The 22,564-nt window shown below is 38.8% G+C and overlaps 1 protein-coding gene across 6 annotated transcripts in view; it reads right to left on the bottom strand.

The window, feature by feature from the left end:
- Positions 1–22,564, bottom strand: part of USP6NL (USP6 N-terminal like) — a 114,851-nt gene that overhangs the window by 34,409 nt on the left and 57,878 nt on the right. For all 6 annotated transcript variants that reach the window (XM_052681203.1, XM_052681202.1, XM_052681204.1 and 3 more), the window contains 3 exons: positions 21,210–21,283; positions 19,977–20,059; positions 3,271–3,310 (listed from right to left, as the gene is read on the bottom strand). In XM_052681203.1, coding sequence (XP_052537163.1) covers positions 3,271–3,310; positions 19,977–20,059; positions 21,210–21,283 — 197 coding nt within the window. The remainder of the gene's footprint in view (positions 1–3,270; positions 3,311–19,976; positions 20,060–21,209; positions 21,284–22,564) is intronic.

The raw sequence follows: 22,564 nt of genomic DNA, 5'->3' as shown, positions 1-22,564 counted from the left end.
TCTGTGTCCACTGCTTTCTCTTCAAACGTGAACATAAGCAAATATTCAGATTTTTCATAAAGGCCAGTCCCTCTGCTTCCCACTTCAAATTCAGAAGTGCAGCTCAATGACTTCTTAGATCCGTTCCAACTGTGATTCAGTCCATAAGGTATACAGGAAAGAAGGGGTTTGGTTTGGTTGTTGCTATTTCTTATTTGGAAGTAAGTGCTACTCCTATCTCAACCTTACTTAGCTAACTCTTCATGTTGCAATCAATCAACTGCTCACGTTCTTGTTCAGGTTCCACGCTGTATTTGGCATTTCCTAAACCACTTTTTAAACATATATGTGTATCTATGTATATATATTTATAAAAAAACAAAAACAAAAAATAAACACTTCCTTAAGAGTTAGGTTAGAAGGAAAGAGTACATAAATGACTGCTTCCCAAATTTCATGTTTCACATTACTGGTTCTGATTCCCCTCCTCACACAGAACCCCCTTAAGAAACAAATCTTTTCAACATCTCAGAAGCAGATGTTCTCCAGGAGTAGTTTATTCTGCTGGAATAACACTGCTATTAAGTTAGAAAAGGTCTCTGCCCTCAACAGGTTTTCCAGATAATTGCTAAGAAAAATGAAACCCCATCTGCTCTGAAGTCTTTCTGTTTGTATGTTTGATCTACTTTCAAGATAGCTGGTCTTCTGAGCCAAAAGCTCACTTCAATTGTATGTTTGTTCAAGCTTTTATGTCTTCTGTGTCAATTTATCCCAGTTCTCATGTGAACCTACTGTAGTCAAAACAGCAATTATTTCTGTGTTCTGTTGTTGAAAATTTTTTGCTCTTTTTTTTTTTTTTCCCAGTCGGAGTTATGTTCACTTTCATGTTTAACAGGTGCAACACTGGAAACATGGACAGATCAGAAGCAGCTCATTGCAGAGTAGAAGGATGCTGCTGCTGCTCTTTTAGACAAATTCCGTGTAATTGTCACAAAAAAAAAAAAAATTAAAAAAAATCCATTTATCAGTCTTACAACTATTTTTTTTTATACTTTGAAGCATTTTTGTCATTGGAAGTAACAGAATCCCTAACTGAAAAAGAGAAGGTCTGTCAGTCTGGTGTCAGTAAATAATACAGTGCTGAAAAGAAGAAGTGTGAAGCTCTATTGGCAGGTATCCACCTTGTGTGCAGTGCTCTACCTTCACAGACAGTAAATGTGCTATAGCTGAGGCTCAGAGCAATGCCTCAGCAGAAGCCTCAGAAAAAAAGTCTGACACAGACTCCAAACATCCTGAAGTCCGTTTCGTGTCCACTTTTCTATTCTGAATCATCTTTCCTCCTTTAGTTTTATCTCAGATGTACTGTGTGATTCATATGAAGTTCATACTGTAAGGACAACGTGAAGCATTGAAGTTATCAAATGTCCAGCAAGGTAAACAAACCATTGAAAGTCATAGAAATAATGCCCATTCCAGAAGTACTGCACACAAAAAAATGACAAAAAAAGACACCTGTGCAAACCTTGCTTGAGCTTTACACTGAACATGTATGAAAAAGGATTCAAAGTTCACAAGGATATACAATGCTTTACATAAGCTGCAAACTTCAAAGTGCGACTTAAGAACTTTCGTTTTTAAATTCACAGTTAAGTCAAAAAGAAAGCATATATAATTTTGCCAAATAAGTGACTTCAAAAGATACTGCCTAGAAAGCTTCTAGTGTTAGCCTACATTAATGTGACACTTTCATTGTTCTGTGAATGGTATCCTGAAATCAGCAAAGACTCAATCACCGCTGATAGAAAGACAGATAAACCTCAAACCAGCAGAGGTCAGGATATCATCAGGAGTATAACCAGGAGTCTAACACAGGAGCATTGCTGTAGGATTATAAAAGTAAACCATATTTGCAATTTAACACTGATTCAGTAAATACAGTTTCTACACTGAGATTTTGTCTGAGATAGCATGAATGAAGTATGGGACAAAGAACTGAGACACCATTTTCATGCAATAATTTAAAGTTTACTAGGGTCACAGTGAAACAGAGCTCCAAAAACATATACCATAATAACTGCAAGCTGTCCAATGTTTATGCTCATAGGCTCGCTACCCTGCTGTGTCCACCGGATGGAATTGAAATTATATACAGGCTTGCTATGTTATTAAATGTAATAGAACATGGCAAGAAAATGCAACTGCTTCAAGCTGCAAATGCAGAAATATATATGAACTGACACAAAACAGAAACTCAGAAGTTCACTTCTTTTATGAGAAAGACTTCTTGCTAGCCCTGTACCGACTCCTTAGTTTCTGTGGTGAAGAAAATCGTATTTAGAAACACTGCTCTTAATATTCAGAGTTGAGTCTTCCTAAGATGAGTCACTCCATCTCTCTTCCATGCACTTCCATGTACTCATTTGTGCAGCCAAAAGAGATAACTTTAAGCTTACAATTTTAAAAATTTCACGAGTTTTCTGACGATCCAGAAGATCAGTATGGAAAAGATAGTCTTGGAGACAAAAAGGGCCTGACAGAAAAGGCCAAAGCCATTGAAAGGAGCTCGTCTTGGCCAATACAAGCAGAAACGCAGTTCCAGTGGTTTTAGTAAAAGCTTTCCACATTATTAAAACACCAGTTCCTAAACTTGTCCTCCAGCATCCTCCAATAGCATGAGGCTTTCTGAATGAGGGCCTGCACTGGCTGCTGGCATGTCTTATGGAAATTATGGAACACTTATGGAACACACCTGGCTTGTCAACTCAGCATTACAATGGAGCTCATCATACCATAGCGAGTGACAGCCAGGTTATCTGTCATCATTTACCACAGGAGAAAAGCATGCTCCACTTGTCAGGAGAAGGCAGCAGATGCCTCAGCACCAGGTGCCACCTCACCTGGACACTGCATCCACCCAGTGCAGCTGGTGACAGCTTGAGATACAAACAGGTCATCTCACCCCAGACAGGTGCCTGCCAGCTGGGTCCCTTTCGGGGCAGACCTGGGTGTGTTCTGTTAAACAGCTCTGTTTGCTTTACAGGGTCAAGAGATGGGTGAAGAAAGCCTATACCTCACTGCAATGAGTAATTAATTACACTACTGCATGGGACCCCAAGGGATCTGTGTTCATTAACACGGCCTCAACAACCACATTCCTTCTGGGACTTGGAACCGTGTCTTTGGGAACACAAATCACTAAAATGTTTCATCTCTTGATTTCACAATAATTTATATTAACAAGTCATGAATACTTAAAAGTTTAAAAAAAAAACTGGAAGACACTGAACTTACTTTTTCTATTGCTGCATCATGGACAGGAAGCTCCTCTGGACTGAAAACAAAGAAAAATCATATTACTCTAGGCTTATCTTGGCACAAAATCATTTTTCTATAGGTTCTTACAAGTAATCATTTCCAATAGCAATATGCTGTAGGGAGTAAACTTCAGATTGTTATCACAATGGTATACAGAAACCTTTGGGATTTTGTTTCTTAAACACAATAAAACTCACGTTTTAAGTAAAATAATGTAATTACTTTAACATTAAACCTTCTAAATCAGAACAGACTGAATAAAAAGAAGCACGGCCAGCAGGTCAAGGAAAGTGATCCTCCTCCTCTACTCTGCACTGGTGAGACCTCGCCTGGAGTACTGCATCCAGATGTGGAGTCCTTGGAGCAGGAAGGACATGGATCTATTGAAGCACGTCCAGAGAAGGGCCACAAAAATGACCCAAGGGATGGAACATATCTCCTACTAGGACAGGCTGAGAGAGCTGGGGCTGTTCAGCCTGGAGAAGGCTCTGGGGACACCCGAGAGAGGCCTTTCAGTATCTAAAAGGGGGGGCTGTAAGAAGGGGACAGACTTTTAGCAGCATCTGTTCTGATAGGACAATGGAAATGGTTTCAAACTAAAGGAGAGATTGAGATTTAGACTGGATATAAAGAAGAAGTTTTCTACATCAAAGGTGGTGAGACACTGGCACAGGTTGTCCAGGGAGGTGGTGGACAGGGCTCTGAGCATCTGATCAAACTGCAGGTGTCCCTGTTCAGCACAGGGGGGTTGGACCAGGTGGCCTTTAATGATCCCTTCCAACTCAAACAATACTGTGATTCTATGAATAGCTTCAAGAGAAAATGACTTTACTAAAACAAATAATCTTTCTTTCTGTTAAAGTACTGTACTACTGACATGAAACAAACGTTAAATGCACACAGCAGTTTTAATGCTTTTTTAAATGAAGATTTTTCACAATACTCCATACTGTATGTTTTTATTTTAGAAATCTAGCCATTTCCAAGTTTAAGAATCTTCACTCCACTCCATGTTTATTTGACCATACAACTGAAATACTCCTAAGAAAAGTCCTCCTTCCTTACTACAGTACCTTGCAAAGACAGAGAGACTGTTTGATCTGGGAGACTTACCTTTTAGTTTTCAAAAAATATAGGTATCTCACTGATTTACAGAGAGAAGGTAGTAAAAAAAACTCAAAACACTTATTGGTAGGCATCTAATATTTTAAAACAGTTTTTCCACTTCTAAGCCCAACTAAAAAGACAGGTTATGAAGTGAAACCTTGAAAAGCAGCCTTTAAACAGAGACATTTTCAGATTTATTTTAATTCCATTCTGAGGGCTCTAACTTACGTTTTTTCTTATCAAAGAAAACTTATGTTTTTCATATCAAAAGTAACTGGACCGCTTTGATGCCAAATGAGACTTCCTTCCTTTGTATGCGTCGTTTGCAGCTTCTGAAAACACAGCAGCTCATCTAAGTAGCAAGGCTCCCTTTTTCAGCTCTACAGATCAGATAAATAAATAACTCAACAAAATCCTTCTTAAAAGGGACTAAAGAAAAAAAAAAAAGCGTCGTCTGAAATTCTTCACAGAAAGAAGAAAAAATGAAAAGTTCCTATTAAGTCTTAATATTTTTAAAGAATTCCTACTCACATCACCATAGACATCTAAAGTGAGGATACCACAACCCTCCAGTTTAGACCAGTATCAAATCTATGCAGTGTGGAAGAAAATAAATCCTTACCAGGAAAGACTATACTAGGGGAAATGGAAACTGAAATCCACCTTCTCTCCTGTGTTGCTGCAGTTAGCATAAGAACGGTCTGATGCAAAACGCTTAGGTAATATTTCATCTCATTTATTTTGTTTAAAGACTTCAAAGATGCCATTTCAAAATGAGACGTTTTATCTGAATCATTAAATACATTTGAATTACTTCATCTTAATGGCAAATCCTGCTCCAATCAACATCCTTTTGGAGACATCCTCTCGTTCCTCCAAGTCTAAGCTTACAGTACACACTTTAGGAATTAAATTAATAGCCAAGACAGTCCACCTTTTGAGCAGCACTGCAATAAGTGTAATTAGTTCATTCAGAAGCATTTTCCAAGTATCTGAAAACTTTCTTTAAGAATAACATCAAAACCCAATAAAATGCCATGAAAGTCTCAGTGTCTGACATACTAGGAATTATAGAATCACCCAGATTGGAAAAGACTCACAGGATCATCCAGTCCAACCATCCACTGATCACCAATAGTTCTCGCTAAACCATGTCCCTCAACACAAAATCCAAATGTTCCCTGAACAACTTCAGAGTCAGTGACTCCACCACCTCCCTGGGCAGCCCATTCCACTGCCTGACCACTCTTTCAGAGAAGCAGCATTTCCTAACGTCCAGCCTAAATGGCTTGAAGCCATTCCCTCTAGTTTATCACTAGCTACACAAGAGAAGAGGCTGACCCCCAGCTCACTACAACCTCCCTTCATGTAGTTACACAGAACAAGGTCTCCCCTGATCCTCCTCTTCTCCAGACTGAACATTCCCAGCTCCTTCAGCCACTCCTCATTAAGACCTGTGCTCCAGACCCCTCACCAGCTTTGTCGCCCTTCTTTGAACCCACTCCAGAGCCTCAATGTCTTTCCTGCAGTGAGGGGCCCAAAACTGGACACAGTACTGGAGGTGCAGCCTCACCAGAGCTGAGTACAGGGGGACAATCACTGCCCTGTTCCTGCTGGCAATACCATTTCTGATGTAAGCCAGGATGCCATTGGCCTTCTTGGCCACCTGGGCACACTGTCAGCTCATGCTCAGCCGAGCATCAATCAATACCCCCAGATCTATTTCCTCTATGCAGTCTTCCAGCCACTCTGCCCCAAGCACTGCCTGGGGTTGTTGTGACCAAAGTGCAGGACCCAGCATTTGGCCTTGTTGAATCTCATGCCATTGGCTTCAGCCCAGCTCTCCAGCCTGTCCAGATCCCTCTGTAGGGCCTCGCTGCCCCCAGGCAGATCCACACTTCCAGCCAACCTGGTATCATCCGCAAACTTACTGAGGGTGCACTCAGTGCCCTCATCCAGGTCATCAATAAAGATATTGAAGAGGACAGGCCCCAGCACTGACCCCTGGGGAACACCACTCACAACTGGTCGCCAGATGGATTTAGCTCCATTCACCACCACTCTCTGGGCCCAGCCTTCCAGCCAGTTCCTTACCCAGCCAAGGGCTGCCAGCTTCTGCAGGAGAATACTGTGGGAGACAGCATCAAAGGCTTTGCTGAAGTCTAGGTAGACTACATCAACAGCCTTTAAGGAAAAGCCTTTATTCATTACTACCCAAATTTATAAGCAATGGATATTACTGCCTATGCTGCCAAATGATTAAAGTAACACATTGAATGTAGGTCCTGCGTTTGCCGAAGATCATCTAAAAATTACTTGAACAATAATAATAATAATAAGCAAAAGGGAAGAAAAAATTACTTGCAAATCTACTTCAGCTTTTTATTGGTTTGTTTTTAACTATAAAGATTACTAAGCCTTTCAAATGTCAAATTTTTGGTTCTTTAGCGATTCCTTCTTCTCTCCCACAGCAAATTTCTGAACAATCTTCTCAGCTGCATGCACTTGCACCTGAATTCAATCTCTGAAGGTCCCTTCCAAATGAGCTATTCTATTCTGCTCCGTCTCACACAGAAGTGTCAGCCTCACTGCCACAGCATGGAGAGCACACAATCAATGCATTCTTTGTGGCCCTGCAAGATCTCACAAGCTCTTGGCTGCACACACAAGAGACTCTTTTTCTTTGCAGTGCTGTCAGCAGCACATAAGACAGCAGGCTGATGGCTCCATAGCCCCACACGCTCCCACAAGGTACAGCTGAACTGGTACGACTTGACAGCTTATCTTCACATCTTCTAATCTGGCACAGAAACTCGTCACGTGAAAAATTAGTCAAATTTCATTTTCTCACAAAGGAGTGGACAAGACAATTTATTAAGGACGTGTTCTCTGCCAATTTTGCAAATAACTACTGATGTACAAACAAAAAGCATCATTGGATGTACTGAGTAATGAAGGAAGAAGGCTCCTTTGTGCTGGGAAACAGATACTTAACTGCCTTGCTAAATTATCCCAGCAGCAAATTGCTTTGCTTGTTATTTCTATAGCTACAGAATCGAATAACAATCATAGAATCATTACAGTTGAAAAAAGACCACTAAGATCACCTACTCCAAACATCAACCCACCCCCACCATAGAACCATGTTTCTCAGTGCCACATCTACCCTCTTCCAGAACACATCCAGGTACGGAGACAATTTCTTCTCAGAAAGAATGGTGAGGCATTGGCACAGGCTGCCCAGGGATGTGGTGGAGTCACTGTGCCTGGAGGTGTGCAAGAACCACGTGGCACTGATGGACATGGTTAGTGGGCATGGTGGGGATGGGTCGATGGTTGGACAAGATGATCTTAGTGGGCTTTTCCAACTTCAGTGATCGTATGATTCCACGATTAGTTAACTATAGAAGTGAAAAACAGAAATTTACTTTGTGATACTTTTGAATAGCAAGGAGAAAGGGAAGAATTCAGTTATGAAAGGCCTGACTACAAATGGAAGAATTTTGTTATATAATTCATAACTCAAGTTGCTGGTTTACAAATTGCCACATTTCAGAACTCAAATGTATTAGGAAGAAGTAGATCTTCCCAAGCATGAACAGTTATTAAACTGTCATAATTAGTTAAGAATGAGTTGTAGGAGTATATAGTAGTGTTAGACAAAAATTAGTATCTTCTTGTTGGGAAATGAATTCTGACTAGCTGTTCTCTTAGGTCTGCCTCCCCTTCAGCTTCTGATACATAAAACTGCCAAAGCAATAAATGACATTACGGGTACATAAAACTGTGTTGCAATAGAATGCAACCTTATTCTGTGCTTATACATATCATTTCCACGTTACTGCCTCATGTCATGAATTATATCTATTGTATCTACATCAAAAGTTAGGTTATCTGCGTTTCACAGTCTCACATTAGGGAACATACATAAGTCCATGAGAATGAACAGATACATAATGTTACTTAGACTGATTATTTGCCTGTCTGCATAAAATTACTGCCACAAAATGGGCTACAAAGCAAACTGTTTTCTGAAGTCAGATGAAAAAAAAAATAATTAACTATTATAAGTCTACATCAAACAATATTTCAATTTTATGTCTTTCTTTAGACGTAGGATTTAATTATTCTACTCCTTAAAGCACAAAACTAAAGCACAATTCAGACAGTACTGAATTCAGATCTTTTAGTCCAAACAAGTAAATTTTCAGGCAAATTCTGATTTCAAACAATTGATTTGATCTCCGAACCCCGAGGTGGAAATGAGAGGTAACAGTATAATCTTCAAACCAACAGTATGCAGACAAATTTTCTAAGAATATTAAAGAAAAAGCAAGCTGTGTTTTAAACTAAATAATGAATTTTCCATGGATAAAACTCCATGGATCCCTTCCTTTTTCCTTCCACTACATATTTTATTTATATTACTTACAATTTTGACTGTGTGTCTACCAAAATAATTGGAGCTCTGCTACTTTTATCATCCACTGAATTTCAGCACATAACCTTTGCATAGTATGGGGGTGGTGACAACAGCAGATTAAAAAACAGATTTCAGAAGTTATGTTAAAACTCATAAGCAAGCCAAGGCAATTAATGAACATATAGGGCAAGTCAACGTGGTATTCTACAATATAATTATCAGGAAATATGCTGCAAAAAATAATTTGGTGCTGGCAAAAGACTGGCTCAGATGTGATTTCATGACCAGATTCTAGTAACAATTGCTACTGGTGGATTATGTTGATGTTGCTGCCAATACGCACAGCACAATGCCATGAATATGTAGCCCCTATCCAGAAGTCTGCAGTATTGCAGACTCTCAGAGATGAAAGATCAGATATACCAAATTCAATTCAATCTTTTTCTATTGCTTGCAGGGCAGTCACTGTATAGCTCACTTAAATTATGTATTAATGATTGCACAGGACTTACATTTTAGCAGCCTCATCTGAGCTAAAATTCACGTGCTACACAAAGTGCATTCCTATAAATTAAATACAATAGTCTTCCAGCAGTAGTATTTCTGAAGTTTAATGCTTTATGTATCTGCACTTGCTCCTCCCATACAATAATCTTCTGCAGTTTAAAATTCTATTTTGGTGCATCTGCCACTTGGGTCACAATTCGCAGCACCTTTGTTTGCACTTTATAAAGCCCAAAAACCTGTCACCCAGACCTCTCTGCAGCATTCATAATAATCAATGCCAGTGAAGCACACTCAGGCTATTCCTTGCTTCCTTTAATAGATGCTAAATATAGTGGGAAATAAGTATGGTAATAATGACCGTGTCAAACCCTTATGCTTTAGAGCTTAAGCAGTAGCTTAAAACCAGTGCATATTACTTTACAATGCATTATATAAATTAAATCACATATTACCATATTCAAAGAGGGCTTTTTTTTTCAATTCTGTTATCTTACTCCTCTTCTCATAAAAACAAGTAGTTTATGAATTCCCAATATACAGCAGGTGATCTTTTACTGAAATTAGAGAACAGAAGCTGTTAACAAACCACGCTATTTGTACGTAGATGGCAGATTTATCCTGCAGCTTTCTTTCGTGTTTGCAATTATATCTGCCAGGTTGCATTCACTTCACTTCCTTCTGAATCTGCAGAGAATGGTTGAAGTGACAGCCTGCACTAACTCAATTCAAGGCATGGATTTAAAATTCAAATTTCAACTCCAGTCTTATGAATAAACTGAAATAATGAGCACATTTGTGATACGGTTTTACGGAAAAAAAAAATCCACACTGCTCAAAATGCTAAAAAGTAAATAAACATTCCTTATTTGCTTGCAAATAACCTACATGCAAAGCAGCAGCAAAACCATACATTAGATTGCCATTTTGATAACTGAAAGAAAAGGGAAAAAATACACAACTTTTCAAACTTCCTTGCAAAAGCAAAAGCAACAACAAAACACCTTGACTATAATGAGCCTTTTGTAAAGAGACTGAAAATAACAGTCCAAAAGCATACAAGAACTTACTGGTAACTTTTAACATTAAACACATAAACACTAAAATGCTATTGCAACCACATAAAATGAGGGCATAGGCAAAGTTACTCATTTTCCAGTGAAAGCTCAAATTAGACTCCAAGAATATGACCAAGAAAGAGATACACAGAAACTCTACTGTTCTCCTTGTGGGTCAAGAAATGCCAGTCCAGTAGTTAAGAGCTTCAGCACTGTCCCAGTTACAAATGGTTGAAGCTGACAAGTGATCTGTGAGAGAAAGTCCAGTCTCCCCTCACCCCACCTAAGTCAGTTCTATGCATTTTTATGGAACAACTTTGGAATAAATGACCAAATCATGGAATCACAGAATGGCCCGGGTTGAAATGGACCACAATCATCATCTCATTTCAACCCCCCTGCTATGTGCAGGGTTGCCAACCAGCAGACCAGGCTGCCCAGAGCCACATCCAGCCTGGCCTTGAATGCCTCCAGGGATGGGGCATCCACAGACTCCTTGGGCAACCTGTTCCATTGTCACCACTCTCTGTGTGAAAAACTTCCTCCTAATATCTAACCTAGACCTCCCTTGTCTCAGTTAAAGACCATTCCCCCTGTCTTATCACTATCCACCCTCATAAACAGCCATTCCCCCTCCTGTTTATGTGCTCCCTTCAAGTACTGGAAGACCACAATGAGGTCTCCCTGGAGCCTTCTCTTCTCCAAGCTAAACAAGCCCAGTTCCTTCAACCTTTCTTCATAGGAAGAAGTATTCATCACACGAAAAAGACTCAACCTTTAAAAAAAAAACATGACAAAAAGTGAACAGCAAAAGCATTGAAGAGTTCTTCACAGTAACCACAACTCATCTTAAAGAAGCACTTTTTACCATGATATTCCAAAATACGGCGCTGACTGAAGATGACAATTACTGCAAAATGCCATACAGAAACCAAACTTTAGAAATAATTTCAAATGCATCAATGCTAAGAAGAAGGTCACGATGCAAACCATGAAAGGACACAATCGAGATCAAGTCCATCACATCTCTCACAGAGCTGCAAGCTCAGCGTACCGCTCAGCTGTCAGTTCTGTTTAAGTAACATCGCTGACTTACTCAGGTCTCTGAAACTTAGCCCCATCACTTTGCAGCTGTATAGCATGTGAAGATCCACTTCAACTTATCAGGTTTTCCACAACTGATAAATGGTACCAAGCCCCAAAATCTGTAAAATCTCCTCATTAATGTTTACTACATATCTATCTATTTGAAAATGCCATGTTTTCAAGCCAGTTTTCATAGAGAAACTCCACTGGTATTATTTCAGAAGTAGCTCGCTGGGAAAGAAAGCAAGGGAAAAAATGTAAAAAAAAAAAAAAAAAAAAAGCATTCTGAATCTCACTTACTAAACCCCATAAAACTATTTCTCTTCTTTAATTTAAAAAAAAAAAAAAAAAAAAAACCAAAAAAAAACTCCTCAGTGTACATCAGGGCAAAAGAGGAAGATTATTTAAACAGCAGTTCCCCAACATCTTGCTTAGCATTGAATATTCCAGAGCAAATTCAGTCCAGGGAAATGGAGCACATATTAGAGTGGAATGCACTGTACACAATGCAAGACTATAATAGAGTTTTCATGCGGTCTATAAAGATTTGCTACAAAGAAATCTTACAGACAAAATGAGACATATTCTTTTGTTTAATAGGAAAGGAAATTAGCAGAAACGTAACGCTAACATTTGAGACCTGAATGTTTTTATTTCAGTTTTTCAATAGCAGTTTCTCTTCCGCAGTGGAGAGAGGCTGAACCCAGCACAGCTCCTTCCCAGGAGACGGAAGGGCGCAGCCACTGCCCTGACACAGGTGGATCTGAACCCAGCTCAACTGCTGAGAAGGAAGAAGGGAGAGGAGAACAATGGCAAATCCCTAATGAATGACCATGGCATGTAAAATAAAATAAAACAATAAAATACACTTACAATTGAACTGCTAAGAATAAATATTTGATTGCTCTTCTAGTGCACCACTGCATTAATTGATGAGTTTGGCAATGCTGATTGTGCCTAGAGAACCAAGGATACTAGCTGTGTGTCACTAGGAACAGTATTTTTTTAACCTTCCTAACAACCTCAGTACTCTTTGGTTAAGCTTTATGCAAACTAAAATTAAAATCATATTAAAAAATCTCTACTTCTTGACTACTTATTGCATTATTACCAATTACAGACACTTACTTCTCTAATTTCCATTTCCCAGAATGTTTTGGCATCTCAGTAACTTTTCTTTTTTTTTTTTTTTTTTGCTGCTGAGAACACTTGATGACCTGTCCTTAAACCTCTTATCTAAAGACACTTCACCTGTGTAGCTACTCAAATCAGCAGGGTTTGCTGCATAACTGAGAGTTGTTCTGGAACGTGCAGTTCTACAAACACACTGTAGCAACTACTAAGGAATGCATGGAGAATATTTTAGAGACAAAGTATTATTTTCTAGGGAAGCTCTGTATAAATGGCTAAGAAATAGAAAGACATATTAACTTGTTACTCATCCTATTACTCCCTCTTGAAAAGTTAGGGAGAAAAACAACAATAACAGCAACAACAAAATATCAATAGCTTCATTTGGAGGCATTTAATGGAGTTGCTTGCAATTCTTCATTCAGCTTTTCATTTCTTTGCTCCGCTACCTCCTTTTTACAGCACGCCATAGAAATGCATTACAGAGCTAATAAAAATGCAGTGCAATTGAAGAGTAGTTTGATGGAAAAGAGCAGGTAGGCCACATAATCTTAGTGAAAGAAAGAATGGATTCTGCTATTTGAGATTATTGTGCTGCCAGACGCACATTTCCAGCATTAGCACACTCTGAAAAGTCAGCTCAAAGCTTTACTGGACCCACGGGACAAAGAATAAAAGTATGAGTCAGATTTTCAGCTGCTGTAAATTGGTACAATTCCATGAGAGCCACTGTGGAGCTACTGCAAAAGTAGCACAGGAATCTGACTCAAACTATTATGAGGGCCTTGTGAACAAAGGGAAAAAAAAAGCAGTGTATTTTCTACCATTAGGACTTTTATTGTAGTCTTTATCTTTTGCTAGGAAAAAAAATACTTAGCAGAATAAACCTCAAATCTACTCAACATCCCTATAAGGACCCCTGACATCATTCAACATTGCAGCATCGATCAGGCCACACATACATCCTCAACTTCTATTTACTGAAGAGTGAGGAAGAGAAAAACCTAAGCTAAATCAATCAAGTTACAGCAGCAATGAATATTAACAAGTTTTATGGTCTAGGGCAGTTATCAATGCAAGATAATTTGCTAATATCTTAAAATAATTTGTATTGCATGGGTGAAAGGAAGAGTATTTACAATAATTGATTTTTTGTGTGCTGTGATGGCTTATGCTTTTCACAGCTCATTATCAGAAGAGTAACAGGACCAATGAATAACAAAAAGAAAAAGGTTCCTGAAAATCTACAGTGATTAAACTGTTTTTACTCCTATTTCCATTCTGTGCTGTAAGATCTAAACTATTATGATGCTTTCCACAATGCTAGTTAACATATTAGTCATAATTTTTGTTCACCAACTTAGTTTAGTAAAAAACAGCCTTGAGTTGTATCTGCACTGAATGCCATGAAATAATGATAGTTTTATTCCCAAGAATGAAAGAAGTTTAGTAAGAGCTTTCTGTTAAAAGACAATGGTAATGCATAGAGACATAAAAGAATACACACACAAGCACTACCAGTATATACAAGACTGTATAATATAAATTGTAATTGCTAGCTAAAAACACATGGATTTTTTTACTATACCTTTTGCTTTGTCATGGTCTGAAAAAGGACTGAACTCAACTGTTTCAACAGGTATCAAATGAACAATCCAAGCTGATGTCACTGAACAACATTCAGTTGTTCAGTGCCTAAGAATCAAGGCAGCAGAAGTAAGGGGCCCAGAACCTGGCAGCATACAGACATGTTTGTGTAGAGACCTGAACAAAAGATGATGCCTTCTGTTTTTCTGGATTTGCTCAAAGAGGGAAGTTTAATCTTTCCCATCCCCCAAGGAGGATGCTGAGGTTGCCACACTCTCCCTGCTCTGACTTTTGGCCTGACGCTGAAAGGCCCAAAACATGATCAGCTACTGCATGAACCTGGGGTTGGGCTTTGGAGTTGCATTATGTTGCTTTCAGCTTCTCTCTATTTTGGGAGCAAGCACAAAGTTCAGATGTTTTGCAAACCCCACTTAGTCAATGCTCACAAGACCATTAACCTTAACATAATACAGAAAATAAAACAAAATAAAAGGAATTAAGTTATTTCATCCTTTTAGCTAGCTTGAGAGTTTTGCAAAAAAATAAATAGGAGAATACAGATGTTATTTATTTATAATGTTCTTAAGAGTGACAGAAGATTCACCATTGCCCAGGGAACACCATATTAGTTCCTTCTTAAACATCCCAAAGCAGTAAGAAATGACCTGAAAAATTCAAGCAGGGAGAAGGAGGAAATCCTAGATCCCAAGGCATTACTGGAATGTCTGCTATTCACTTCTAAACATGAAGAAATTCTTTTCAGTTCTTTACTGAAGCTATTCCTCTCAATGATTGCAAAAAGCAAATGGAAGAAGTACGTGTAAGGTGGTGTTTCTGTGACAGAAGAGATCACAGTGAAAAGTTTAAGAATACTTTAATGTCTAGCCAGATTTCAAGATAATAGAGAGAGGAATTACTTTGTCTACTGGATGCAGGGCGTTTAGAGCTTGGCTTCCTGGGGCTGAGGTCTTGTTTATGTTTTCTGTTCAATCTTTTTCTTTCTTTTCTTTTAAATGCTAAGCTCTGGTCCCTTAATTTCATACTCAGAATATACAATTTTTTTTTGCCTACTAAATCTAGAGAAAAATAATGAAATATTCTGACACACAGTTGATCCAAAATCCACAACGTATCCGTGACAGAATAAAAAAAATAAAATTACAAAACAACTCTCTTCTATGAATACCAGACTCACTCAATCTTTTCCATTTTCAAAAACAGCTGGAACAGTTTCTTGTTATGAATACCTGTGAAGACACCTGAGACAATTCTCCCATTCCTAAACTACTTGCTTGAAAAAGTCATAGATTGCAGACTAAGGTTTATCTGAGCACTGAGGTGGTCTCTTGAGACAGTATGCTAGATTTGTATTCCAATCACAAGTATGAAACAAACCATCAGTCAGATACAATTTCAAGCACAAGTTTTCTAGCCAAGAATACCCAATTTTATCAAAGACTAGTAGACTGTACATAGAAACATTGGTGCTAGATTTCCTGGAGGAAAAAAGTTCTTTTTAGGAATGACTGGCATTTCTCACAACAGTCCTCCTGTTAAGCATTCTGGCACTGGTTAGCATGAAATCAGGGGTCCACCAGGATTCTCAGAAAATTTACAGAATGGGGACCCTGGTTGTAGTTCTTTGGAGTAGTTACTTTTAGGATTACAAGCAACCAGATCTCACCTAAGAGAAATACACTGGTCTGTTCTCTCAAGACTAAGATAAGCTCCCTGACACAAGTTTCCATAGACAAGCATTATGTACCTGAACAACAAAGCTTTAGTTTTGTACATCCACGTACATCAGATGACATTGAGAAAGACCATAAGTACTTGATTGAAAACAGTCTCTACTACTTTCTAAGGTGAACAATGCTTCTGCAATTAAGACTGAATTTAAAAGTATTAGGAGAAACCAATGCTAGTTCACCTTTCTTGTGCTATTCAAACTGAGATGAACAGGACTGGAAGTGCTGCACTGTAGTGCATGAAGAGCTGTTGACCAGGTTGAAATGGCACGTGCAGTATAGTAGCAGCTATGAAAAAGGACATAATCTTAACTCCCTCAGAGACAATCCAAGTATTTGGGGGGACTCTGAACTCTGAAACAGCCTTTTTCCTTTGGGAAACAAGCACTGAAAATATATCTTCTCAAATACATCCTCAACCTTACAGAGCTAAGCAAACACACTGTCAGGCTGTACAACAGACAACCTAGTTCACGGCATACAGGCACCAACACATCTAGAAAACACCAACCCCTCTGGTCAGTGCCTCAGTTTCTACCCTCATAAATTACTTTCCAGAGCTAGACTGTACTCAGATGATGGGCACATCTCTGTATCCCATCCCAATGACAGCATTCCTCACGAGTGCATCACTCTGTTTTGTACAATCTGGTGTTAAACATCTCAAGAGAGATCCCTTCAGCTCCATGGAGAGTTATGCCACAGCTTAGCATGCTTGCTGGAAATCTCTTTCCTCAAACTTCCCGTTATTAATTTCAAACAATCCATACTTACAATAATGTATTTGTACTTTTCACTGTACTCTGTTTTTTGTTCCCTGAGTTCACAAGGCATTAACTCCGTTTTGTTCTCTTTGTTTTTAACAGTTGGTTTAATAGCCTGTCCACACCAACTTCCTTTTACTATTCAAAGTCAAGTACAACTTCCACACTCATTTGTGGAAGAAAAAAATAAAAAATGGCACTTCAGAGAACAATTTAAATTGTATTTCTAAGGCATACTTATAAAAACTTTACAGCAGAATGGAAAGTAAAGATTGCAAACATTAATGCCACAACGACCATTAATAGTGACTAAAACTGCCCAACAGATATTTCATCTGTAGGTCTTGCAAGAAGGTTACCCTTAAGGTAAGATAGTTTGTCTGAAGGATTATAGCATATTTGTTTCCATTCAAGGGCAATGTCTCAACTGTTACATAAAAAGGCATCTTCCCTGTTGCACTCAGTATGTTCTCAAAATCTAAACAGTTTACCCACTCCTACCAGTATCACAGGAACAACAGGAACAATAAAAGTGTAAATGTCTTCAAGCTCTCCAAGTTTACTACATCCTACTTAGACACACAAAAAAAGACACCGGAACGACCAAAGAATGATGAAACTAGACCAAAACTGCTCTTTAGAAGTATCTCATCTTTATTTTTTCCACCATCTTCTCTGTCCTTACTGTGGCATGTTACTGGAGTGCTTCAATTCAAAAAAAACCTTGTCATCCTGCCCTAACAGCTAAATTTCAGATGCACACTCAAACAAAGAAAGCCACAAACAGGGCACAACAAGGAGAAGTTTATAAACTCCTGATGGCAATCAGGGCCATTCCTTGGGCAAGCAAGCCCCAATTTTCTGCCAGGTTCCCCACAGCCAGCATCCCCCTGATACAAAGGTGTTTTTCAGCTACTGAGCATTTTTTAAAAGGTCACTGTCAACAAGATTACAAGTCATTGCAAATCTCAACTAGATTACAAAAGTTTGGTACTGTCTCCAGATTTTTAGTTTTCAGTGTGCATCAGACTGTTTTGTTAACTCACACTGTAAGCAGGATAGATGGGTCAGGAGGGATTACGAGTCCTGACAGCTCACTAAGGAAATGCTGGCAATGCACACCAAGCACTCAGCTGAAGATTTTTACCTCTCACTAACTGCTCACTGCAGCGCTGATCCGGCACCTTGAAGGTTTCAATGAATAGTCTTGGATGATAACCACTGAGGCAATTTTTGAGGCTTTTGGTACGAGCTGCATTCATGCTGCTTAGTTTCAAATTCTTTTAGAAGCAGGGAGGGTCAGTACTGCAGTATAAGTGAACTCAGACCACAGTCAGAGTCTATACTGTAATGTAGATCATCTTTCCCTGAAAAGACATCTGATATGCTTGTCCTAATTGTAATTTTCATATCAGGAGAGATTTTATTTCTCAGGAAAACAGAACTGTCATTTGCAACGAGTTTGCTTTACAGATAATAAAGCAGCCTTAACAGCATTTACTCTCAGGAGAAATCTGCCTTATAAAGGGACACAGGCCAACATGTAAGCATGAGTATCACAGAATTAGTGAGGACTTGAATATCCATATCCATCATTAATTTGCACAGTGTTCATATATCATAAATCTTTCCAATTTCAACTCTAGAAGCTGGCTGTATGAATACTGCATGGACTTCATATTAGTGACTAATTATATTAATGGAAAGGAAGTATTGCCTAATGACTAAGGTACATCTACACTGTCTAATCACAAAAAAAAGGCCAGAGTGTGATGTAAAGTTACATAAGTAGTTTAAAGTTAGTGCTGCAGCAGCATGGAAATTGACAAATGTTATTTTGCTAAGCAGCATTTCCATCACTGCACGTCAGATACATGACACTGAAGCCACAAAGTCCAAGACTCTGAAAGAGAGACCAATAGTAGTAGCAGCTTTAGCAGACATTACTAACACACTCCCATGCCTCATTTATAGAAAGGGAAATATCACAAGACAAGTAACAGGGAGGTTTCAGAAGTCTGTACAGCTACTGAAATCAAGAATCTGCTGGGAAATCTGAAGGTATTTATCTCTTTTACTTGTGCACAGGAAATCATTCTGGTGTCTGTTCTACACTAGGAATGCCTACAATGACAGCAACAGTACCAGACCTGTAGTAGTGTAGCTATAATTTACCAACTATTTGTAAGTCACACACCAAATGGTACAAAAACAGCTAGTTAGAAATGAAGTTTTCCACTCAACTCTGCTTGTGCTGGAGAGCCTAATTGAACTTCATACATTGAAACAAATGCCAAATACCACAGAATCACAGAATCACCCGGGTTGGAAGGGACCTCAAGGATCATGTAGTTCCAACCCCCCTGCCTAGCAGGGCCACCAAACGTACACATTCAGATCAGGTTGCCCAGGACCCCGTCCAACCTGGCCTTGAACACGTCCAAGGACGGGGCATCCACAACCTCCCTGGGCAGCCCGTTCCAGGGCCTAACTACTCTCCTTGTGAAGAACTTCCCCCCTAACATCCAACCTAAATCTTTCCTCCTTCAAATACCAAGAACGTCAAAGACTCTTGGCTGGATGTTATCAGAAGTGGAAAATCAATTTGAGTTCAGCTTCTGCTCACTGGACTTTTCCATTTGCTAGCCACAGAAATTCTAATATCATTTAATGCAATTATCTTTATTTGCCAGAAGTGAGATCATTGGGAGATCATTAAGGGAATCTGACCAGATTCTGGTGTTTTCTCACTTTTCTTAATGATACAATGTTTGATCCAAAATCAGCAAGAGATTTTAGTAGGGTTAGTTAAAAAATGAAGTAAAATGACTTCACCTTTGAGGGATATATAGTTATTCATATACAGCTATTATATAATCTTAAACTTTTGTAAAATTAAAGGTCAACATGGAAATAACATTTTTAAAATGTCCTTCCAAAAATTTGAAGTTTGTTCACATGTAACACAGTTACTTAAAAACAACTTTAGCTGCAATTTCATTGAGCTTAAAGTATCTGTACCGATTATCAATTTTTATTCCCAAATAATTAAAAAGCATTTTAGTGCCCAAACAGGATCACATTACAGAAAAAAAGCTAAACACTGAACTGAAAAGCGCAGTAGAAGATTATATAGCAAAACATTTGTATAGCAAAGTTTCCAGAAGATCTACAAAATTGTATAACAAATACTTTAACCAAATAGGCATTACAATAAAAAATACAAATAGTAACAGGAAAAAACTCTTATTCTCTTTTCAGTGTAGCTACTTACTGTAGAAACCCAAATCTATCTGTAACTTTGTACAGGCGATAGTCAGCATCTTCCCATGGCTCAATCTGTGCACCATCTCGTCCCTATCAGAAAGAAAGGAAAAACAAAGAAAGAAAAGAGAGAGCCAAATTAAGTTTCAAATTAAGTTCTATGATACAATAAACTAAGACACAGAAAGACATGATTGAGCCATAATCTTTGATACACTTTGGTTGTAGTAAGCTAGAGCAGTAGAAGCAGTTTAGTACACCAGTACTAAACTGACCACCCAAAAATAGCAAAGTAGCACAGCTCTATCAGCTGCTGGGACTGGTATTTTCATCACAGGAAACCTCCTTCTGCCACTGCTGCATGCATTCATTCCCATTCCTTCCTCCTGCTCGTAATGAAATACACACTCTTCTGATACAAACTACATACAGGTTGCTGAGTGTGAAGAGAGGCCACAGCTCAGAATAGAAGTCACGTACACAGTGTTTCCATATCAAAACAATACAGCTACTCTAAGTGCTCACTGTGCAGGACATTACCCTAAGCCTGGCATTAAAATCCTTCATCCATTCTACAAACAAGTCTAAGGCACAGCTCTCCAAGGACACTTAAAAACTCACAAGCGTTACTGGAATATATGAACATGGTGCAGGTATTCCAGACACGTGCTGTGCCAGGCTTTTATATGACAAGTAGTTTGAGAAAAAGATAAGGCCTAGGATATTTCTTTAATTCCTTATAACAATTTGACATACAAAGCAGTTTACTTATCTATTAAGTTTTCTGTAATGATGTGCTTCGATTACCATCAAATGAATTAAAGAGCATGGTAAGAGTTCCTCTGATCCTACAGATTTTTTTGAGAACTATTGGTGATAAGTGGATGGTTGGACTGGATGATCTTGTAGGTCTTTTCTAACCTTGGTGTTTCTGTGATATGCACTCAGCATTCTCAAACATGATGCTTTCATTACATCTAAAAACATTACACTACCTTAAAGCAGCCCCAGTGCAACTTGCCATGCACCTGAAAAATGAGTTGGTTATTCAGAATATCCCTGTGGAAGGAGAATTTAACCTACTCACAGACCAAAGCATCCCAAAAATCACTAGATTAGTAGTACAGAGGGTATTTTAACTAAATAAACAGAAGCTAGTGGGAAACCGTAATTCATTTTGAAAACAGAAATATTACTAAAGTTAATTATAAAATGACTTTCAATTATTATTAAATTCACTTACTCTGTCATACTTGGCAACTATCTCTGCTCGTTCCTGGGCAAGTTTGACAGCAGCATCCTGCTCGGCATCTGCGCCTGTGGAGGATTATAATAAAGCTGTTCAGATTCTCTCCCTTGTGAGCAAAAAAACTGCAGTTAAGTACTTAGAAAATAATCTTGACTTCAGAGTAATTACTTGTATGGAGAAATGCCAAAACAATTGTATCAAAACAAAATATGATCGCAGTACACCTCCTGAATACTGAGCAGAATAAAATATAATTAGTGGACAATAACTAACTCTGAGTTCAGAATGTCCCCCCCTTCCACTACAAAAGCAATTCAATAAATTTATTTTAAAAAGGATAAAAACTCTCTAACTGAAAGAGTGAAGAGAGTAGTAAAAGATCCTACTTGACAATTCCAGAAGCATTTACCTAGTTGAAGAAAACCCAAACATACACTACTGTTTTAAATCCAACATTGTAAATATTTTCAGGATTCATACAGGAGGGATGAAAAAACCATGAATACCCAAGAAATACTGCATGACTTTATCTTAGAAATTGTCTCAGACTTATTTCTTAGAAAACAGGGAAAGAGATCACTATAGAATCACATCTGCAACTTGTGCAGCCCAGAGAGAGAATAAGCATAAGTATCTAACAATGGGAAGGTTGGTAAGCAAGAAAAAAAACAGATATTTAGGTAAATACTGAACATCAGTACACCATAAGTACAGCAATAGTTGAGGTTACTGCAATAGTGGAGTTAAAGTTTAGAGAAATCTCATATGATTGAGGAAACATGAAACAGACTGCAAGCAGAACTGAATCAGGTTCCTCAGCATTCTTCCTTTAGCAGAAACAATCTCTCAATCACAGATTAGAATGCAAAGGGTACCACAGGTGGTAATTAAGATCATGGAATCACAGAATGACCTGGGTTGAAATGGACCACAATGGTCATCTTGTTTCAACCCCCTGCTGTGTGCAGGGTCACCAACCACCAGACGAGGCTGCCCAGAGCCACATCCAGCCTGGCCTTGAATGCCTCCAAGGATGGGGCATCCACAGCCTCCTTGGGCAACCTGTTCCAGTGTGTGAAAAACTTCCTCCTAATATCTAACCTAAACCTCCCTTGTCTCAGTTAAAGACCATTCCCCCTGTCCTATCACTGTCCACCCTTATAAACAGCCGTTCCCCCTCCTGTTTATGTGCTCCCCTTCATGAACTGGAAGGCCACAATGAGGTCTCCCTGGAGCCTTCTCTTCTCCAAGCTGAACAAGCCCAGTTCCCTCAACCTTACCCCATAGGAGAGGTGCTCCAGCCCTCTGATCATCTTAGTGCCCTCCTCTGGACCTGCACCAAGAGCTCC

Source organism: Tympanuchus pallidicinctus, unplaced genomic scaffold, assembly GCF_026119805.1.
Source record: "Tympanuchus pallidicinctus isolate F22 unplaced genomic scaffold, pur_lepc_1.0 scaffold19, whole genome shotgun sequence".
In the NCBI taxonomy this organism is placed as follows: Eukaryota; Metazoa; Chordata; class Aves; order Galliformes; family Phasianidae; genus Tympanuchus; species Tympanuchus pallidicinctus.
This window is presented reverse-complemented; position numbering and strand designations above follow the sequence as displayed.